At 39.6% G+C, this 22924-nt stretch overlaps 1 protein-coding gene across 3 annotated transcripts in view; it reads left to right on the top strand.

Annotated features, from left to right (window-relative positions):
* Window positions 1-22924, top strand: part of ITPR2 (inositol 1,4,5-trisphosphate receptor type 2) — a 268975-nt gene that overhangs the window by 93401 nt on the left and 152650 nt on the right. For all 3 annotated transcript variants that reach the window (XM_075051507.1, XM_075051506.1, XM_075051508.1), the window contains 7 exons: window positions 9817-10010; window positions 12783-12915; window positions 13843-13900; window positions 15420-15585; window positions 17552-17725; window positions 22513-22602; window positions 22756-22881. In XM_075051507.1, the coding sequence (XP_074907608.1) occupies window positions 9817-10010; window positions 12783-12915; window positions 13843-13900; window positions 15420-15585; window positions 17552-17725; window positions 22513-22602; window positions 22756-22881 (941 nt within the window). The remainder of the gene's footprint in view (window positions 1-9816; window positions 10011-12782; window positions 12916-13842; window positions 13901-15419; window positions 15586-17551; window positions 17726-22512; window positions 22603-22755; window positions 22882-22924) is intronic.

The following is a 22924-nucleotide window of genomic DNA, read 5'->3' as shown; positions in this document are numbered from 1 at the left end:
TGAAAACTGTAGTCAGGATTTTGGGAATGGGTAGAAATATATTAATGATGGGTGGAAGAATGAGGTGGGTCTTGGCTATGGGAAACCTGCCTGGAGTTGTGCACCTCAAAATTGAAACAACCAAATTTACAACCAGAAATCTGGAGTCTTCTTCCCTGTTTAATATTTATTTTTTAAAAAGACCCACTTATTTCAGTAGAACAACTTGCTAAGTAAGGAAGTACATATGACAAGTGTTGAACTGTTGAAGGAAATCTGCAAAATGGGATGTATTTTTAGGCTTAGTGGAAGTTGCATGAAGACTTAATTAACCTTTTACCTCAAGATGTCTTCTTCCATCCTTTTCTTAAATTTTGAGTCACCTTGATGGCTGAGGTAGTCCTTGACATTGTGTGTGAGTTTCTCTATCTTGGTTCTGCAAAGATTCTGAGAAAATCCTTAAGTTATTGTAAATGTTATGCCTTACTTCCTTTAAAAAGCTTGGTTTTAATGCCACTGTCAGTTACTTTAACCAGAATTAAATTAGTGTGCATGTAGTTTTCAGGTGTGACCTTGTTTGACGAAGACACATTGGAGAAAGTTAGCTAGTAACATTTGTGAGATAGGATCCTGGAAAAAGAAAAGATGTATATTTTTGGAAATGCTTCTTACCTAGATTGCATCCTAAAAATGAATTAACTTGAAAATGTTGCAGCCGGCTTTTTTTTTTTTTTCAGTCAGAGTGTCTTAACTTTGAATAATTTTTTGAGGTTATTTGAAGCTTTTTTCTGTTTCTTTTTTCCCCCTTTAGATTCTAAAAAATACAGGGTTTGCAAAATATACTACTTGTATCCTAAAGAAGCATTTTTTTCTTAAGGATAAAGTGAGGACTTCATTTAGTAGTGCTGTCATTCTGGCACCTTTCAAGAACATTATAATCTCTTGCAGTTTTAATTAAAAGGTAAAGTCATTGCTTTCCTAATAAGTGCACCCTGCTGTATCATTCCAGAGTCAGGAGCCAATCTGCCTTGTCCAATACTGGTTATTTATTCTCTGTGAATTAAAATGCACATCTTTCTCTAGGTGCGATTTGATCTTTCAAATAGCTGATTTTAGTCAAACCATACAGCTACAGCATATGTCAGGTCTGAAAGATGAAATGACATGGTAGTATTAGCAGGCAAGCTACACGTTTGCCATGCAGCTCAGTGCTATTTAGTTAACGTTGTTTGGGAATGAGAATAATGACATGCAAGGAAATACATCCTTGAATTTAAGCTGCATATGTCTTGGGATGCGATTCACAGTGTTAGGCATCAATTCGAAAAAGCCCTTGGTGGTACAAATCCGGGTTATCTGCAAAGTATGTCTTTCCCTCAGGAGCTCTACATAAATGGCTACAATTTTCCTGGGCCAGTGTCCACTGACATCAGTTAGAGTCTTTCAGTTCCTTTCACTTCCAGAAAGGAAGGCCATGTTCAGTTTTTTTGAAAAACAGGCTTTAAAAACTCTCTATAATAAGCTCCAATTGCTCCTGCCTCTGTGATTCTCACATGAAATGTGTTGCTCATGACTGGCTCAACAGATGCCTCCCTTTACCTATTCAAACTAGTAGGCAAATATGCCAGCTCCTTCACGTTGTGTCTAGGTCTTTAGCTTGGTAGCATATCCCTCCTGTAGACTGAAGGGACTAAAGATCTGCCCATAGGCATCCTGAGATTGTGGAACATTTCTTTGAAATGTATCATGAAAAGTCTGACCCCTGCGTCACGCTGCAAGCTTTGCTGCTTTGTTGTGATGATCCCAAAGGATTCAACCCTGGCAGGAGTCAGAATGGGGAAGCCCTCACTCTCCTGGAGACTTCAGCACTGGTGAGCTACCATCTCTCTGCAAAGGAGTGCTTGTATATCAGTGTGTCAGGGGACTCTTGTCCAGTCTTCTGTCCCTTTGGTGCATCCTGGTAGTCTGTTAGTCACTCAGCTTCAACTGAGCAAGAAGATAGTTTTTGGGGTTTTTTTTCCAGCCCTCTTGGCTGCAAGTAGAGATGCATACTGCTTAGAAGCACCAGTGAGACCACTACTAGAACAGGGTTGAGAACAAGGTTGGACCTGCCATTTCTGTTGTGCCCACGGGTCCTCCGTGACCAAGAAGGACCAGATTTCATCCAGAACTATTAGAAACAACTATATTGTTTCTCAGCCTTGCATCCTGTCTGTTAGCTGCTTTTTTGTCTAGTTAACAATTTGAAATATCTTCTTGAGGCATACTTTGATTAGCAGAGCTAATGAGGCAGTGGCTGCCTGGCAGACTGGAGCAATAATTTATGCCAGCAGTTTAAAAAAAAACAAAAAGGGTTACAAGAGAAAAAAGATTTAACCCTTAGGAGAGTTAGCTGTGTTAGTCACAGATGTCTATAGTGAAGCAACTGCTGTTCAGTGCAGAATATTGTCAGACCAAAGGGGAGGTCAGTCTGAGAGTTTAATTCTTTGACATGGACCATTTCTCTTTCCTCCTTATTCTTTCCCTCATCATGAGACCTGTGCATTAATGTGATTCCAGAGACCATTGCTCTTCTAGGAATCGATATCCGTTTCATAGATGTAACTCGGCTAGAAGGCTTGATTCCCATGATGCTTTTTACCTTCAAGGCCAGCAGGCTGATTTATGTATTCTTTCCTTCGTCTAATGTCCATGGCATGAAAGCTGTATTTTTGACACTGCTTTGTGGTTTTGGGGATAGGCAACATCAACAGAACGTGCAGCATGTCAGGAGAAGGTGAAGCATGGTGGAGTTTCACCATAGCTGGGCAGTGGCGAGTTTGTATGCAAAAAGGGAGGGTTTGTGGATATACTGTAGGTAAGTGGAGGCTGAGGTGGCCAGATTCACTTAAGGGGTGGGTAGCAAATGTATGTGCATTGCATATTGTGGGTTTTTTGGTTTGTTTTGCCTTGTTAGTTCTGAGGGCTGTATAAAATGTAGAAGTGACCTCACCTACTGCCCTTAATGTCATGCATTGGGTTTTCTGTGAGGCTTACCTGAGGTCAGATAGTTATTGAGCGATGAAAAATGGTTTAATGAAGAAATAAAGTGTGATTCTTGGCCTGTTTATGGTGGGTTCTGCAGTCTTTATGAGCAAATTCTGTAGAAAACCTGTAAAAATTAATACCTCTTTCACAAACAGAGCTGTAAGGCTTAATGCTTCAGGCAAAGAATATATAGCTCTAGAGGGTTTGAAATAAAATGTGTTCCTTTAGGTACTGAAGTGTTGTTATTATATGTCTTAAAAATGGCTATAACTTTTCACGCAGAAAAATTAAATTGCATGAAGCAATGTAGCCAAATCAACAAAGGCAAAGAAATGTAGAGCTAAAGCTGCCATTGGGTTTTTAATTTAGCCCCTGGTAACTAGACATTGCTGCGCGTACAGTTCCCTGCCAGAGGATCCCCAAGGACTGGCAGTGTTGCACGCTTTAAAATGGCACTGAAACTTTAAGAAGCTTATGGTGGAGCAATAGTATAGGTCTCACTGACATCCACAAAGTCAAGGCCATTTGGAGTCAAGGCTCCTGTTTCAGCAGTCATCAGGAAGGTGACTTGCTGTTAGAAGTACTGTCTTAAAACCTGATTGAATGCAGCTACACCGAGGCACGAGTTGAGAAAACGTCAGCTTTGCTGAAAACTGACTTTGATAATGGTAAAAGTTTTGGACTTTCAGCAACATGCCAGATATCTCCTAATGTAGCGGCGAGCTTGGAGACCAGCCTAAAGCTTCCCCAGCTCACTGGCAAAATTCAGTTTTGCTTCACCAGGGCTACAGTTGGTAAAAGTTAATTTCATGGGAAAGATGAGAGTGGCTGAGGAGGACTGAGAAGGCTTTGGGACTTCATTGGGTTGTGGATGGGGAAGGAGGCCTGAAGGGCTGTGGTGAAAGAAGTTGGCATGGCAAGGAAGGGCTAAGTATGTTGGTAGCACATGCTGTCTGGCTTGTGCCCTGTTACATTGGAAGGGACGTGTTTTCTAGGAGGTGTTTGGAAGAAGTTGAAGTGTCAGGTGTCCTAGTCAAAAGCATGCTCAGGTTTGATGACATCAGAGAGTTGTCTCTATAACTTAATTACAGAGACAATGCAAGAAATGGCACATTGTTGCAAAACCTTTGATTTGTGTCTGTGTGGTGTCCGTGTCCCCCCCTCCCCCCCCATATAAACAAGATTGAAGAATGTATTGGGCTTTTATGGACAGGTTAATGAAAGTTGTTGGAGCAGTGGATGCATGTGCATTTGTCTTTTCTGGTCATTAAGTACCAGATTTCTTGAAGAACCCATCATATGTCAGCTCCTATTTAGGTACTTAGTTTCCATAAACATTGAGCATCCAGCTTCTCCAGTCCCTAATGAGAGCTGCTAGGTGTTAAAATCCTTTCGAAAATACAGGCACTTTTCACATTTCTGAGTAGGGAGATGAGCACTGTGGGAAACTGTTCAAGCTAAAAATGGCTGAGCAGTTTTGAAAATTGGGTCCTAGAAATCTTTCTTATATCTGTGTTGAGGAAGACTGAACGATAATGTTAGTGAGAGCAGACTCTGTCCCTCTGTGGCAACTAGGGACCAGAGCAGGTGCATATAGTTAATTTTTAAATAAATGAGGCTGCAAGTCAGTTCCCTAGTGTCTTGGGGGATATCTATGGAATAGAGGGCTACTCGCTGTGAGGGTATCTGCCAGCCTTTGAGGCTGTCCATTGTACATTCACATTCAGCTACTGCACAGTTCTCTGCACTGTTTGTGAAATACCTAAAATGCTGTGGGTACTGGAGAGCAAACTGAGGATGCTGCATAACAATTGGTTAGGAATAATTTGAAGAAAAGGCATGAATTGCCAGCTGCCTTTGAGAGTTGTTTTTCTTTCTGGATATGGTATTTTGTCACTTACCATCTATACTGTATTACATAGCAGATTGTTGTTTACTTTTATATTCTACTTTTAGGATTTTTGCAACCAGTAAATGACTTATCAAGAAAATATGTTTATGTAGAAAATGAAGTGTCAATTATCCACTGTTTCGATTACTTGGGTGGTTGTTATTTTTTTCCCATAATTGACTCCTCTGAAAAGTCTTTCTTCTCAGAGAGGCTGCTGTGTTGTCAATCGTGCCAAATTGTATGAGATTATGTGCTACAGTTTTGTGATAGAAACTGATATTCATTAGGAAGTTGTGATCATTGTAATAAAAAGTAATGAAAAGGAGATGCACAGTTGTCTTTTCAAAACATGACAAGCATTCTCTTCTTTCCTCTTCTTTCAGTGCCTGTCAATCTGCAGCTCCTTTAAATTACCACTTGTGTATACAGTGATTTCACTCTTCCATTGGCTAACCTTGTGAGACCGTACATTCAACAGGAGGCATTTCTAATGGGTCCACTTCTTATGGAAGGATCTTGGCATCTGACTTGTCTTGGCAGAGGGAGGAGCAGAGAGGAAGAATTGGGGAGAGGAAGGGAAAATTGGAAAAATGGAAGAAGATTAATGGAGATCACCTTGCGTTCTTTTTCTCTGTTGGTCAGTCACAGCTCTGAGCGCTCTTGCAGTGGTTTGTTGGTGAGAGAAGTGTTTGGTCGCACACACTAGCACCGTACAACATTGCCATGACCGTTGTCTCCCTGCCACACTTCTCAGCCATATATAAATGTTAATACCTTGACCTCAAAGAAGACAACAAATGATGGAGGTCAGCAGGTTAAGGGTAGCAATACCATATGAAGGCACAGCTCAGGCTTCTCTTCGTTTTTCTCTAGCAAAGTGCACACAAAAGTAATCAGGGTGCACATCTACTTCCTATCTCTCCTGATTTAGCTCAGTCAACTAGCTGAGGCACTAAGTTAATTTTTCCTTGGGCATTGGTATTCAGGAAGCACTTTGGAGCTGTAACTAAGATCAGAGCTCTGTTATTTTACTCATTGTGTGCATATGTACTAAGAACTTAAATCTCTTTTATTGAGCCAGTGTATTTTGTCTTGCATTGTTGCAGGCTTAGCTGACATGCAGTTAGTCACTTTTTAAGCTGCAATAACCTTTCTGCATGCTTTACCTCAGAGACCCATACCCTTCCCTGCTGAGATAACTATATTAAAGCCAAGAGAACACAAAAGCATAGCAAGAAGAAACAACTCACTAGCAATACTGCTGCTGGCCCCTGATATTTGTGAGTGACAGATTTAAATCCATGCTTAACATGGTCTGGACTTCCAAGGCTGGACAGATAACACTGAGTACCATGAGTGCTGATTACTGTGGAATCTTTTGGAAGAGAAGCTACTGCCCACTCTTTATGTATATTAATGATCCTCATGGCTTCTTTAGAAGAATAGAGCAGTTCCTCCCAGTGTTGAGAGACAGTCAGCTGCTTCATTGCCATACATGAACGTGCTGGTTGACTGCTGTCTACTCCTAAGACATCATTATATTTCATCAGCACCCTACAGAACATAGTTGTTGAAATATCTTTCCTGAAAAGAATGCTGAATTGCTCCAGTTGCTGTATTATTTTCACTCGGGGAACATTCTCCCCAAGCCTGCTCTGAGTTAATTGAAAATAATCAGTGTCAGGCAGTTAGTTAAAAAGTTTTCAAGATGGGTTTACCCATGACATCTTGTCTCACTGCTGTTATTGACAGAAATAATGCAGTATTGAGTCACTACTCATTTCAACTGTAAATACCAAACTGGATTAAGTAGACTTTTCTCTCACTAAAATCCTTTCCTATGCATTAATGCAATAGAATTTGAAATGGCAGTGATAATAAGTACCACCTTAATCCTCCTTTGCTGTTTAGATCCTTAGCTGTTTTGATCAGTTGCATGAAGGTCAATAGTAAAGGAATGTTGTGGACAGAGGGTTTATCCTTGATATTGATGCTGTTTGGAAGCAGCTTCACAGCTACTGCTCACTGGTTTCTACCATCTTTTACCACTGATGTTCCATGACTAAGGGGAAAGGACAGCAGTCATCTTGTTTCTTTTTATTTCCTAGATGCTTTTATAGGCTCCATCATCACATTAGCTGAGTGCCTCCCAATCTTTGTTATATCAGGCCTTTCACTGTCCTTTTTGGAGATGGAGAAAGTAGTCTCCTCATTTGCAGAGGTGGTCCTGAAATGCAGAGAGAGTGACTAATTCGTTGGTCATGGAGGGAGTTGGATCCCATCCCCTGCGGTGCCTGTGCAGCACCCCAGTGATAGCTGAGAAATAAGCAGGAGGTATGCTCTAGACAAAATCCCAGCTTTCCTTCTTCAAGAACATGAGGTCCACCCAAGTTGTTGTCTGACTCCTTCGCCAAAAGACACTACCTTTTTTGTTAACTTTACACTGAGTGGACTGCAGTCTTGAAGGGTGGGCAGGAACTTTTCAAGATAAAGTGGAATTCTTCTGCCTCATTTGGGACAAACTGCAGTTGTGTATCTCGTTTTCGAGAAGAATATCTTCTGCACTTGTCTTAGACTTAAGTGGTTTAATTATCAGCTGGTAACTCCACTGACTCATGTTGTTTTATATAGAATTCCTGAGGTTTCCAAACAGCAGTGCCTCTGTTTATATTCACCTCTGTACAACTGAGTGAAAGGGATTTTGAAAACATGTTGTGAGAGAGAGAATGATGACATCTCAACTGAGATGTAGAGCAGTGGTATTGCAGGCCATGAAGCAGCTGCACAACCTTTAAGTCTTCTTGTAGGCTTATCAGTCAGCATTAAGGACAGGATGATATAAAGGAGGTCATCTATTTCACAGTTTGAAGATGAAGAAGATGCAAAAAGTCAGTTTAACTGAAGTTACTTTAAGGGTTGAAGGTCCTCTACTTAGTAACTTAGCTTTACACAAGTGTACTGAATGATGGTCAATGCAAATAAATGTATAGCACACTGGGAGAAAGGGGGTGGGGAGGGGGAGAGAGAAATTGATCCATACTATGTTATTCCCCAGCTGTTTTATTTGTTTTGAAAGGAAAATGCACCATTTTCATTTTGCAGCAAGAAGTGTATTTGGAATGGTTTTATTTGCGTTATGCTGGTGTAAGCAGTTAGGAGAACTTTCTGTGCCTGCCTAATGTGAGAATCTAGCCCTTAGTTTGACTTCTAGCTTTTTTTTCCTAACATCATGCAAAGTCAGAAATACGTTTTTTTCCCTCCTTTGTAGGGACTTGAAGTATTATTTTCAAAAGACCAATTCAGAGTGATTGCACACCAGACTGGATGCCGAATGGGACCTCAAATGTGACACTAATCTGCCTCATTCACTTTGAAAAAGCAAATTCTTTGTGTGTTTTCCTTTTAAAGTCAGGGCTGAAGGCATCCTCTTTCCCTGCATGCAGTACTTGAGCTCTATGGATTGAAGAAAGAAGGGCATGAGAGGAGGATATTGCTAACAAAATAAAATATAGCTTTGGCTTTTTACAGCAGATTATCTGGGAAGAGGGTCTCTTCAGTGTGAGTAAAACTTGTCAGTTGCATGATGATTAAAGTGTACTAAAAGACAGGCAAGAACTATTCAGGCTTACCTCAGCAAAGCTACGTTTCCTCCGTTCTTTTGTTTGCCTTTGGTGTAGTCTAGGTCTTGGCACTCCTTCTGTGAAGAGATGCTATCATTCCTTTCCTTTCCTCCATTCATTCAGATCTTTGCTTTGCAAGAAAGGAAACTAATTCACGTAGGGAGGTATCATAATATTCTCATTCTTTCTTCTCCCCACCTTTGGAAGAAGATAGTTATTGATTCACTGAGATGCTTTTCATATCAAAATTCACTATAAAGACAGACCAGTAGAATCTATGGGAACAGATGGTATTTCTTGGTAGATTTTGCTGAACCAACATCAGTGATAGGTAGCATTGCAGCTAGACTGGATAAAGTTTTATGCCACATGAGTGTGAAATAATTTTTTCCCCCAGGTATAACTTATGAAGGGCACTGTGATTACAGATACTAGTTTGACCTTCAGGACAGCCTTCAGGGCCTGACATTGTCCTGGGACTTTTTTGAAGGGGGATGGTTGGCTACTTGTGTTAGTTGGCTTTGGTTTGTGGCCTGTCATTTGGACCACATACAGAGATTGATCAGACTCGCACAGCCTCAAATCTTTCCTCTCTCTTCATGTGACATATAAGATACTGGGATAGTCTCCTTCCAGCCTCTGGAGTGCCAAAATCAACCTTACTGTCAAGCCCATATATTACGTCTAGTCACCATGGCAAAGACATCAGTGGGAGTAGGCATGAAAAATGAACCCCTCCCATGGTTCTACAAAGCAAGGTCATAAATTGCAGCAATAGATGATATAAATGAAATATCAATAAAAGTTTTCTAACAATAAACATAGTCAAGTACTGGAATCACTTGCCTAGTGATGCTCTATAATGTGGGATATGCAGCGCTTAAATATTCTTAAAAACAGGTTAAACAAACCTCTTTCAGAAATGGTCTTAGATGTAGATGATGTGCCTTCAGACAAGGGAATGGATTAGGTGAACCACTAAGATTTCTTTTGCTCTACTTTTTATGAATCCTTGAACATGTTAACAGAGCTGTGGAAATATTTTGGCATCTTTTCCATCTGTTGACCTGTAAGAAATGATCTCTTGGAAAATCAGTGTAGAAAATGTGTCTCTAAACCATTGGGTAATTTGAATGAATTCCTTCTCCTGAGTTTTGATCAGGAATTGAGGACTTTTTTTTTCAATATGCCTGTTAAGACTGTAAAGGGGTTTGATGACATGGGCGTATGTGTGATATATAGCTTTGCAAGCAAGCTTTGCTCATGGCAAATACATACATGTTTTTGTTTAATGCATAGGAAACAATGTTATGAGGACCATCCATGGTGTAGGAGAGATGATGACCCAAATGGTGCTGAGCAGAGGATCTATATTTCCCATCAGTGCCCCTGATATACAGCCAAGCATTCACCCAAGCAAGCAAGCCACCACCTCAGACAGTGAAGATGTGATCGTAATGGACACCAAATTGAAAATCATTGAGATTTTGCAGGTAATAATGATTGGTGGAATATTACATAGCAGTCATTTCACAGTTCTTATTCATGTAGTGGCAAGTTCTGTTACCTACGTTCTTACCCCTGCCTGGGCTGTTTATTATAAAAATAACACTTTGATATGAGGAAGAATGCTCCTTTGCGTGAACAATTGTACAGTTGTGGTCCTCACTCTGTTACGCTTACTTTACTTTTGAAGGAACTAGATGCTGTAGAAACTCTGTCACTCTAACTGTGAAAAGGCAGAACTTGTCCTTTAATCTGCCTCGCTATTGTTTTCTGAAGACAGTGTGTCTGTTTCCAGTCTCATTAACACTCATTTTACACTGGGGTGGCTTGCTTGGCTTCAGTATTTGACTCTTCTGTTACAGTAGTTTGAAGAAGGACAGAATTGGACCTAGACCCACTGAAGTCATGCAAGGCCATGCACCTTTGAAGTCTGTTTCAGATTTCCACTGTTAGATTGAGAATAGTCTGTCGGCTGCTATGATTTTCTCCCAGCTGAACTGACAAGCTATAGGACACTAGCATGTCTCTTGAGATATAATTTTCACTTTGTGCTATTAGTAAGTGAAGTGACACACATTCATTCTGTATGTCAAATCCCAATTTCTGCAATACTTATGCCCTGAAGGAACATTTCAGTGTTTTCTATAAATTCTGCAAATCTGTTGGTACCATTGTCACTTTTGAAGGATTCCATTTGTTCTGACCGCTTATAAATGATTTAGATTACCTTAATTACTCATCATCTGAAAGACTATCAATTGTTAGAGTATCCTCCATACTGCATACTTTGGTTCCAAAGCTCCTTTAGTTTAAGGCTTATGGTGAAGGACAGAGTGTTTTGAACTTATATCACCTAAATAATACCATTCATGTGTGTTGCTTCTCATTTTCATTAGGTTTTTTGGCTGAGATTCTCTCCATACTGTCATGCTGTACTGATTGATGCCTAGGAGGATGATTGCAGGACACCAACCTTGTCCTGTCCATTCCCTGGCTGCTCACAAGCAAGAGAATCAATTTTTGTCTCATCCTTTCTTTTTTCACAGCATGTCCAGTGCAAGAGCACCCAGGACTGGAGAGCATTTAATCCTGATTTGTTACTTAATCTGTGGCTTGTTAGTTATGGTTCAGTCACACGGTCAAATTACTGCAGATTAGCAAGTTGTCATATGTTGGGTGAATCACAGTACATGTGCATATATATGATCTTAGTTCACAAATGCAAAATAATTCAGTTTCATTTAATATGCAGTGAAGGAGGATTAATTTAATCATGTTACCTTGCATTACTGTGCTATTACCCTAAAAGGCAAGTAAGAATATTTTAGATTTATTGTATTATCATGCATAGCTAGTACAGTGGTGATTAAAACTATTCTATTCTAAGAAATATTTCAGTTTATAATAATTTAATTCTTAATATATCCTCTTATTCCTTTAAGTAAAGGCTTTTTCAACTTAAGAGTTTCCATTCTGTCATCAGCCAGAATTAAACAGATGGCCTGATAGACTTAGTTGACTATGCGTGGACTTGGGAGTTTTTTATTTTTAAAACCCTTGCTTGTACAATTATAGGGTAACTTGATCATGGAACCAAAATAAACCTGCCTTTTTGTTTTGTAAACTGGCATTTTATTTGCTTTTAGATGGTATAGTCCTAGCCAAATCCTATTACAGTATTCTGGGTCTGGGAAGCTTGTCTGACTTTAGTTGGAGATCAAAGCAACAGGTTGCCACCATTTGCTAAGTCTTCACCTGTTGCCTGAGTCTTGGTAACTTAATATATGTGCTTTCATCCCCACTGATTGTAAAATATGTTAAGTGATCTTAAACCTGTGTCATTGTATGCTTGCATTTACTGTGGGCAAGGAGCATAAGTGTGGGAAACGCTGAAACTCAGTTGATGGCCAGTCAGTTTTGAAGTGTTGGATGTATATGTGTCAGTCCTTAAATTGGTACTAATGTTTCCAGCCTAGTCACCTTCCTTGCTACTCCAATATAAAAGCAGCACTTCAGCTTTGAATTAGGATTTTTCCTGTATGAGTTTCCGATTTCACAGCTGAGGAAGAAAAGCCACTAACAATTAGAAGAAAGCAGAGCGTTGAGTGAGAGGGATCTCTGCTACCATTATAGCAGTAGCTTCCAGAGCCAAACTTATATTTTTGCTGCATGCTGACAACACTACTAGGAGCTCATGAAGGAAGTGCTATTTGCTCCTCATACCCTCAGCTGATCGTTAGCAATCTGACAAAAGACATCACCAGGCTTGTGCTTCACTCCATGGGAGCCTGGAGTTACTGCAGCACTGCTGCCCTTGGCTGTTGGGCATCTGAGAGGGTAAGCCTTGAGCCTGTTGTCTTTACTCTCAACCCCTCTCCACTTCTTATCTTCATGGAGCATTAGAAGTCCCGCTGAAATATGAAATAATTGGTTTCAACATGGGTTTGAATGTAGTGATCTGGCTCACAGGCAGTGAGGACAAGGCAGTGTGCTGGAGCCCCTGGACAAATCCAGTCTGCTTCTTAGTATTCAGCAGTCGATAAGGTAGAGTTCAATATGTCACAGGATGGTTGTAGTGAAGAAAGAAATCACAGAAAACTGATGAATGTAATGGATTCTTTTTTTGTAGTGGAGGTGTTTACTTAAAATCATTTACTTAAAATAATCATGTATCCCTGTATGTTCCACCACAGAAAAATCCTAACCCATGTTACCAAACAGCAGAAGAAAAGTCTTATTTAAAACTTTTTTTCTTGTAGTTTATTCTCAGTGTTAGACTGGACTATAGAATATCCTACATGCTGTCTATCTATAAGAGAGAGTTTGGGGAAAACAATGAAAACGTTGATTGCTCTACAGCATCCCCACCTGACACACCAGGGATTGCCTCAGGTAAATGTCGCTATTGTATTGCAATGTAAAATAATTCTGCGTAGGCTACTCCAAACAAAGAACTTGACTGCAATGGAAAGATGCATGCTGCTTAAAGTTGAAAAGCTTGTGGAAAACTGAAAATTTTAAGGAATCCCATAAAAATAAGATTTTTGCTGGCCTGTCCTCCTCCAACAAAAATGTGATTCCTTTTTCCCACAATGACAATTTATTCCCTCATTTGTACTCTTTCCAAAATGCTGCACAATGACAGATGTAATGGAGAGTAGATCATGAAAAATTGGTTGGGGTTGGATGAGGACAGATTTAAGTGAGGTGAACATGCTATGCGAAAATGGAGTGGCTTTCCAGGGAGTGTTCCTGTGCACACAGAAGTGCTCAAAAGGCTGACTGCTGTCTGTGTGATCACCTGCAAGTAGGGAAGAATTGCTTTAATTGGAGGTGCTGTGTAACAGAGGGGCAGCTGAGGAGTACTAAAGTCTTTAGTAGTAAGGTATATTAAAGCTATTTTAAAGCAAAATGATGGTGTGATAAATGATTTGGTTTATGATAAATATTCTAAAGTTCATGTGTCTGCTTTGTGGGGTTTGGCTCATCTAACAAAAAAATGTTAAAGTTTCATATTCTCTGTCATTTGTGGGTCACTGGTGGTGGTTTGTCCAGCTCCTAGCACCACAGGGCTCTAGTTCATCACTACAACTTGGCTCTTCCTCAGTAATAGTAATACACAATTTGACTCTGCCCCATGTCCTGTTTCTTCCCTGCTACTCCTGCAGATAGCGAATTTTGCCTAGTTGAGGAATGCATAGTTAGACCTCTCCTTGATAACATCTACTTTAACGAGGAACAGAGTTCGATTATGCTGTGCAGATTAAACAATAGTCACTGGCGCTTTTTTTTTAAATTTTTATTTTGACTTTTTTCTAGCAATTGTTCCTGACATAGATGAAATTGCAGCTCAGGCTGAAACCATGTTTGCTGGCAGGTATATTCTCTGAAGTTTTACCTCTCTCTATGTATCTGTTTGTTCACGTTGATATTTTCCATGGACAATCAGTTTATTCTGTGCTTATTTTCATACCCCTTTCACTTCCTTTGGCTGCTTCTTATTACATAGCCTATACATAGACAGAAAAGTGCCAGAAAAGACCTGAATTTCAAACAAGCGAACAGCCCAGTTGGTATGGATGACCGTGGGATTGGAAATGACCACCATCTTAGTTGTAAGAGAGTTGGTAGAAAGTTTCTGTTGTGTTCCCAAAGGCAGCTGGGGAATGGTGTACAGGTGTATTGGGCTTAAACACACTAATTATTTATCTTACAATGCCTCACATGGGTGCTTTAAAGAAAGACCTTTTTCTGGTGTACCTTATGACTGTAGCCCCAAATTTCTTGGATTTGTAGGTTACTGTTGACCCTCAGTATTTCTCATAGACCACGTGGCCTGTTGTCATTGCACCTTTTGTTGGAACTTATTTAGAAAGTTATGTCAACAATAATCTCTTTCATATGTCTCCTCAAATCAACTGTGGACCACTTGCCATGATATTCTGGACCACCAGAGGCCTGCAGATCACAAGCTATGCTTGCAGAGTTTTGGAAGTGATTTCAGCTATGCTGTGAACAAAAAAAAAAGCCTGGAAAATATCCACACTGGAGAGTTTTTACCATTATCACTATATTGGTTTAATTTTATGGGTATAATTATACCAGTAAGAATGAATTCCATTTAGACAAGGCCGTAGACTTTAAAGTTTTTCTTGGGGCTAGGGAGAAGGATCCACAATATGGGCACTCTGATCTTTCCTCTCTCAGTCCCTTATGCATTCGCAATCATTACCAGCACAAGCAATGCCTCCAGTCCTCCCCCTGAACTCCCGTAATGTAAAACAACACACAGCCCTTGGCATCTGCATCTTTAAAATGAACAGAGACTGAATGGCTTCTTGGAAACATTATTTCTGCTTTGATATGTTAAGTGTAAATCTGCTTTCTGCCATTCTAGATTATGAATATGATTCCAGAAATATGATGCTTTTGGCAATTCTTACTATTTCTGAGCTTATTTTTTCTTAAATGAAATTTTAATAGCAGCTGAAAAAGGAAGGAGTGAAAAGGAAAGGGCCAAATTAATCTCTGATGAAATGCTGTTTACTTCAATTAATTTGGATTGGGGATGAGCATGGCACAACTTATCAAGGGTATAAATGAACATTTTTGCAATATGGATTTTAATCACAATATTTGATACAGTTCATACATACATACTTTCATTTCATAGTGTCTATTCTGCTACAAGATTGCTGCAACAGCATATAACTGTAGGATTGAAGTCCTTATAAAATATGTTAAAGTGATGTTTATAGTTTCCATCCTGCAGTGGATTTGATTTGGCTTTAAGAGCTCTGTCAATTGAAGATTGTGTGTACAGGCATATTAATGTCAAAAGTTTTTGTGTTTTCTTATTTTATTTTATTTGGTCCTGTTTCCCCATTTTGTTGCAGAAAGGAGAAGAATGCGGTTCAGCTTGATGATGAAGGGGGCAGAACTTTTTTACGGGTCCTCATTCACCTCATTATGCATGACTACCCTCCTTTGCTCTCAGGTGCTCTGCACCTGCTATTTAAGCACTTCAGCCAGAGAGCAGAAGTTCTGCAAGCATTTAAACAGGTATGGATGGGCATGGCATTATTCCAGGAAACTGACTGCGAGGAAAGTCTTTCCAAAGGCTGCTTTACTTACCTAAATTGCTGTTTGTAGCATGAGAGTGTTATTTCCTTAGAGGTCCAAATTCAGCAGAGATTCTTTTTTTTCTGTTAGAGTTGGCCATATGTGCTAGTGTACATTATAGTTGTGCACCCAGAAATAGTTATTTCTAGCATTGCATCCATTACTGAAAATGTAGGTCCATGCTGACAGCTGGGACACATGCATCTCAGTGAGACATGATGGAGTGATCCCTCAGAGACAGAGTTAGTAGCGCATGTTCTGCAAGCAGTGTACCAGTGTCAGCAATAAGACTTTCCTGTCTTCAGGGCTACTTACGCTGGGTATAAAGCGCTCTCGTTATTCATGTGGTGTTTCTGGTTCTAATTCAGGTGTCTTTGCATGGTGCTCCACTGCACGATACGGATATGCCCAAATAACAGGAAGAGAGTAATAGAGCCAAGCCTGTTTTCAGCTTTTATTCTTTCTGCTTGATAACGGTGCATGTGCAGGCTCCATGTGTCAGGGGATTAAGGTGGGGAGATCTGATGTCATGGGGCTGGATGACAGAGACAGCTCTGTTACGTAACCCTATATAACATATGTTGATAAGACCATCTGATGCTTATTTCAGGAGTTTGATAGCATGTTGTCTCATCGTTATGTAAGATGTAGAGATTTCTCTTGTTTAAAAACAGATTAATGATAAAGACCTGGAAAGCTTTTGTTTAATGTTTTTGCAGTGTAGCATAATGGCCTCCCACCAGATAGTTAAAGTTAGGCCATGCTGCTTAGTTGCATAAATAGCTGTTATTCCCAGGTAAGCAAGGACTGAGTAGCTTAACATGTTTTCATAAAGGATGGAAAAGGCTGATTGACAAATAAACAAAAAAGACTGTAGAAAACACGGAATATGAATGTCTGCGGATGAGCAGCATTCATAAATTCTGTAAAATAACAAGGTTTTACCAAGATAAAAAAGAAGATGATGAAAACTTTATATTACAAATATTTGCCTGCATGTAGTGATTTTTTTTTTTAAAAAAAATGTCCCTGTCAGTGTTCTTGTCTGCCATGTGACCTTAATCTTTTACATAAGTGTAATTTCTTAATAGTGCTTATTGATTTACTGTAAAGGTTGTTGTTAGTTTTTTTGAATATTATCTTCATTAATAATCTTGGTAGAGCAAAGAGCATTACAAAGAAGGGAAATGTGTGGATCATGCTAAATCAAGAACTACAAATAACAGTGAAAAAAACCCCAGATAATTTGAGCAGTACAAAAGAAAAAAAAGTGAGATTAATCTTAGTAAGAGGCAACCACTCAGATGGTGGGAAAATACATGAACCTGAAAGTCAGTTTATGAGCTATATTCCAACAGGTTTTTCTAAGCTGGCCTAACTGTTAAAATCCGTTATTTTTCAATATTTGATTACGGTGATGTAGGTGATCATTAAAGTTGCTGGCCATTCTGACTTTCCTTTGTCATACCATTCTTTTTTTTTCTTGTGAAGTATTGTGCTGATGGGATAAGCTATTTCTAACTGTATTGCTTTAATACCATGTAACTGTATTGTTTCAATACCATGAGGATCATAATCAGTGCATCAGAGCTAACTCTGCATAGAACTCAAGAGCTTGTAAATCTGTGCTTGTGCTGAAAATATTTCACAGTGTATTAAAGAAGGTGAGAGAATGTTGTGAATGTTGTAACTATCCTGTTTTGGGCAACTGCAGTCTCTGGCTCTGTTAAAGGTTTTTGATGGATAGGGGCTAAAAAGCCTGTGTGTTCCATGTTTCAGTTTCTTAGGGAAGGTTATATAAAGCACCTGGAAAGAGGGGCTTAGAATGGAAACTGTCAAGCAAATTACCTAGGCATAAGTGCTGGTGCTACTGCTGTAATAGCTTTACAATTTTCTGTATTTCCAGGTTCAGTTGCTGGTGTCTAATCAAGATGTTGATAACTACAAGCAAATCAAGGCTGATCTTGATCAGCTACGTCTGACTGTAGAAAAATCAGAATTGTGGGTTGAGAAGAGCAGCAATTATGAGAGTGGAGAGGTGGGCGACAATCAAACCAAAGGGGGAGAAGAGCCAATAGAGGTGGGTTTAAAGCCTTTGCTGTTAGAATTGTTTCAAAATTATAGGTAGTTTAATGAACAACTGCAAATTTGTGGTCTGGTTAATCAAAGCGAGAATGTGCAGTATTCTGTCTGAGCTGTAGGAATAGACAGAACAGAAAATAAGAACTCTTTTATCAACATGTTCAGTATTCTTTCCTGCTGCTTTCAGTAACTGCGTTCTTATGTCACAGAGCTGCCTTCCTTTCTGGCTAGCGAGCAAGCCACAGTGTACGGCATCACTCTGTGGCCAAGTAATCTAAGGATTACATGTTGGCCGTTGTGTTGACTTGCTGGAAGAAAGAAGGAGTAGACAGTATCTGTTCTTGCAACTAGGGGAGAGGAACACAATCAAACCCATATTTTCAAACATCACAAGTAATTCCACTCTCCGCCAAACATAAGACTCACCTAAGAATATTGAGATTTTGTAGATGAACTAACTTTTTTTTTTTTTTTTTTTGACCCTTGTCATACCACACTCTTGGGATGTACTGTGATTTGAGAAACTTTAGAACTTGAATCTGGAACACTAAGACCTGATTTTTTTAAAAATGTAATTGATTTTTTTTTTTTTAAATTTTGTTTTTCAGTGAAAGCTGAAGTCCTCATGTAATCACCTAACTCCAGTATGAGTCTTTAAGAAAATGCAAAATGTTGCAAGATTTGCTATGGTTGAGGTTTGTGGCATAACAATAGATAGAGCAGGCTTTCCCACCAATATTTATTCCCACTTTTCCATTTTCATCAGAGGAAGTGGGGAGAGATGAACAACTGTGATTTCTGACACAGCACTTTACTTATTCTCTTCTGTAGTAGAGTCTTCCCTGGTGGCAAGAAAATAGGCAAGGAAGCCACCAGGGGAAGCTTAGTAAGAAGCCAAGTGGAGATTACAGAGCATTGTGAAGCCAATGCATTGAGGAAAAGTAGGAGCCATTGAGAAGAGATGGGATGTTTGCAGATACCTATGGCATACACTTGGCCTTTCAGATGGGAGAGCAGATTTTAGGTGGCTTCATATGGGGGGAAAATCCAACACTTCAAGGGAGAGAATCCTAATTTCTTGGGACAGTGTAGGTCCTTCTCTTCCTCTGATATAACTTAGCTGAATTTAGTGGTGTCAGAACTGGGGAGGAATCTGGACTTCATGAACTTAAGTATGTGGGACTTCTTACTTCCTTTCCTCAAGCATAGCTCTAGTAGGAAAGAAAATGCTCCTTTATGTAGTCACTGAATGGAAAAGGTAATGGGGAAACAGGATACAGAATTGCAGCAGGATATTTACAAGGTTTTTTAGCTATAACACATTTTAAAAGTGTAATAAGATTCTTTTTTATACCTGATAGCAAAGAAACTCCAGGAAGAGGGGACAAAACAATTTGCTTGAAACAGAAGCATCTCTAAATGGGATATTTTCAGTGTTTTTTTCCCATGAGGCATCTGTGGGCCTGTATGGATTAGCAGTGCTTCAGTAGATGCACAATATTATCTCTGGCAGATCTGAGGAAGTGTTGTATCAGAACAGTAGTACGTAATCTGCACAACTGCTTAGATCATCTGCTGGTAATTCCATGACAGCTGTGCCAGGTTACAATAACTCAGAACCTTGTCCGTTATTTTTTTCCCCTGTTAAATTATTCTTTAGCAGTCAAGAAATGTTATTACCTGGCAAAACTACTTTAGATGGTGAATACTCTCTTTGAGATCTTAAGTCAGACGTAAGACGTGAGGTGCTGGTCATAATCTACAAAGTGTGAAGCAGGTAGCTAGCTTCAAGCAGATAAACATCCCTGTGAGATCCCATGCTTTCTTGGAATGGATGCTGGGTATTCAGTACTGAGCTGGATGAACCTCTAAGTCTTTAGGGAATATGCTTCACTTGCCTCTGCTTAATTTTTCCCAAACAACGTTAAAGTGCACACAAGGGCTTAAATTACATTCAAGAATAGTCTTCTGTTGAGCCCAAGTTTCTGTCCTCACTGAATCACATTGCAAGATTGGCATAAGAGTTTTAAAAAATCATATATATTTTTTTGCCCCTTAGGCTTCCGAGTCTGTTGGGGTAATTGTTTCCATCTTTCTATCATAACCTGAAGGGGCTAGAGACTTACTTTTTTCTTTGCAGTCCTATGACTCCAGAAATGGGATTTGTAGAAAAAAGGCCATGTTCTACAGAAATTATCTAGAGTTCTCCACAGGTAAAACAACAAATCTTACATCCATGCAGGATCATCTTGATAGGAACTGGAGATCAGAATTATAGTAAAGAGTGCTTGGAGTTAGGTCAGACATAAATTAGACACTGTATAGGATTAGGAAGAAATGCTGAAATCGATCTCACATAACTGAGCCTTACTTGAGAAAGGAAAAGCAGATAGTCTGTTTACTTGGTTATCTCTAGTAAGGGTGTTATCAGTCTGTATAGATCCCATGGACTATGGGAAGTGTGGTCTTTATTGACCCGTCACTGGAGGATGCATTGGTAGTGTAGCACCAGAAACAAAGACCTGAGGAGGAGAACTAGTCTCGGTGAAAGGACGCTCAGGTGAAGCTGTAATACAGTGCCGTGGCATTTACAGAGCTTCTCATCTTCGCCATCAGCTAGGAAAGTTCAGTGAGGTTTCGAGTGACATAAACTTTCAGCTCCCTTAGGCGCCTGGTGTTCCCTTGCTCTCCTCTTTTTCTGGTCTGTGGCAGTTTGCTTTGGTTCTGAGAATGTTTGAACATCTTCTGAAACATCATATATAGGTTGAGGTTGCGAACTGAAACTTCTGAGAGTGCCTCTCATTCCCCTGGTAAGTAAATGCAGCCTGTTGAGGGCAAAACTGTACCAGCGTGAGACTGAGTAGTGCCTTGCACAGCTGTTCTGCTGAGTGAGACTATTTCAGTGGCGGGGAACTGCTGGGACTGAACGCTGGAATCTGGGCCTCCATTTGGGGGCTAGAAAGAAAGGGTCCTAAGACTGATGCAGAGTGACATCCCAGGCATTTTATGAATAGAGGAAATAGTCTTTTTCAGAAAATACCATCTCCTAAAGGTGGGGTACTCAGAGGAGAATGTTTCTCAGTGCGATCTCTATGACTCCCTGTCCCCTGTGGAAAAGTGTGACAGAGAATGTCTATCATGGGGCGTAACGAAGCAAGATATGCAACTGAGTGTCTCTGGTATCCCAGTGGTGTGATTGTCTCTTGGTAACTACATCCCTGGCATACTCTTATGGGTTCAATAAACAGTTTTTTATTTTCTTAAGAGAAAGGATAGATTCAGCAGTTTAATGCTGATCAGCACTTCCAGATAAGACATATAGTTCACATGGATTATAAAACTACTTTGATTGAGGAAGAATGCTGATAAAAGTAACAGGTAAATTAATCTTGGTTAACCCATAGTCCCAGAACAGAGGAGGGTGGTTAATTATAGCAAAGAGCCTGAAATATCTTCCAAAGTATTGATTCAAACAGCTAGAGAGAAGGCAGCATGCATACTAACAAACCTAAACAAATAAAAATCCACTGTTGTTGCATAGATCAACATGACCACGCTGAACAGCAGTCCTGACGCTGTTCTAAACAGCTTCCGTGGCCAAGTGGTGCAGCTGTTCTTGCCTCACTGGAAATTAAGACCAGATGGGATTTATAGAACTCCTCATCTTCACCATCAGCTAAGAAAGTTCAGAGGGAGGTTTCAAGAGGTATAAACATTCAGATTGGTGTGCATGTGTGTTTTAGCATAATTCTCTTCTCTAAAAGAGTAGGAAGTTTGAGGACACAAGGAAAAACAGAAGCGCACCTGTTTGGTTCTTTTTTATGCTATTACATTGGTTTACATCCTTGTGGTTATATTGTGAGGCAGCCTTGAGATCTGCTAGTTTTTCTACATGCTTAATCATTTCAGCATCCAAAGTCTCCAATCTTTCAGTTCTTTGTGTTTCCAGTTAAGAAAGGCATACTATAGCTGGCAGCAGAACAAAAAAAACCAAAAAACCCACTGCCAGTATTCTAAGTGGCAGTATTTGTGTAGATGTTCTTCTGTGTTTTGACTGAGATATGCATGGAAAGGTGTGTGGTTGTTGACAGTTACTTACTGCCTTGATTTCTCTTATTTATCATACCCAGCTGGGGCTTTCTATGAGCCAAGGTCCAGAGCATACAGTGTCATGACTGGATGTTGCTGTTTAACATAAAGTTCTCATTCGTTTTTAAATCCTTTCCTGCATCATCCAGAGATAAGGACAGAAGTGTCCTCTTCATGGGAGGAACATTGCTAATTTCCATATGCTATTTGTTCCTGCTGAGAACTCCACCTTATCTCAACTACAGAGGTCATCTTAAGCTCTTTCTCGGGACTTTTTAATGTTCACATACATAGACTTTGTAATCTTTCCAGATGTATTAGAGATATTTGGAACAAGTGGGTGGCTATTGAAATACACTTATAGTCCCTATTCTCATAGTATCTAAATTCCTTGGGACGTCTAGTCTGTGATTTAGGGATGTATTCTTTTTTAGGAGGATCAGAAGCATGAAGACATAGACTATAGAGTAGTTGCCTCAAATTGTGTTGCAAATTTGAAACAAAGGAAGGACTTGAATGTGAATCTTTTCACTCACTGGACTGGTGGATAAAGAATAAATGAGTCTTTATTATCTGTGTTATATCTGTTCCGTATGAGCTGCTGTAATACTTCTTCACTTGCTGTTATTAAATATAACTAGTTCATGTTGAGGAAATTGCAATAGATCTCCACTTGTTGTGTGTTCTTTGTTACAGGAGTCAAATATTTTGAGTCCAATACAGGATGGGACCAAAAAACCCCAGATAGACAGCAATAAAAGCAATAACTACAATATTGTTAAAGAGGTTGGTATATCTGCTAAGAAACTTGGTTGATGTACTTGTTTGATAAGTAGATTTGATAATTATTTTGAAAGAATGTATTTTTGTTTGTTTCTGTGTGATGTGACTGGTTCTTTGCTTGCTTGCATGCTTATTTATTTGTTTATTTATTTATAGATTTTGATTCGTCTCAGCAAACTTTGTGTTCAGAATAAAAAATGTCGGAATCAACAGCAGCGATTGCTGAAAAATATGGGCGCCCACTTGGTAGTGTTGGACCTTCTGCAGATACCCTATGAAAAGGTTATTCTCATAATTTTAGTGGTGAAGAACGTGAACGCAATAA

Source organism: Buteo buteo, chromosome 19, assembly GCF_964188355.1.
Source record: "Buteo buteo chromosome 19, bButBut1.hap1.1, whole genome shotgun sequence".
Lineage (NCBI taxonomy): Eukaryota > Metazoa > Chordata > Aves > Accipitriformes > Accipitridae > Buteo > Buteo buteo.
Note: the sequence above shows the minus strand (reverse complement) of the source record. Positions and strands in the feature narration are given on the sequence as shown.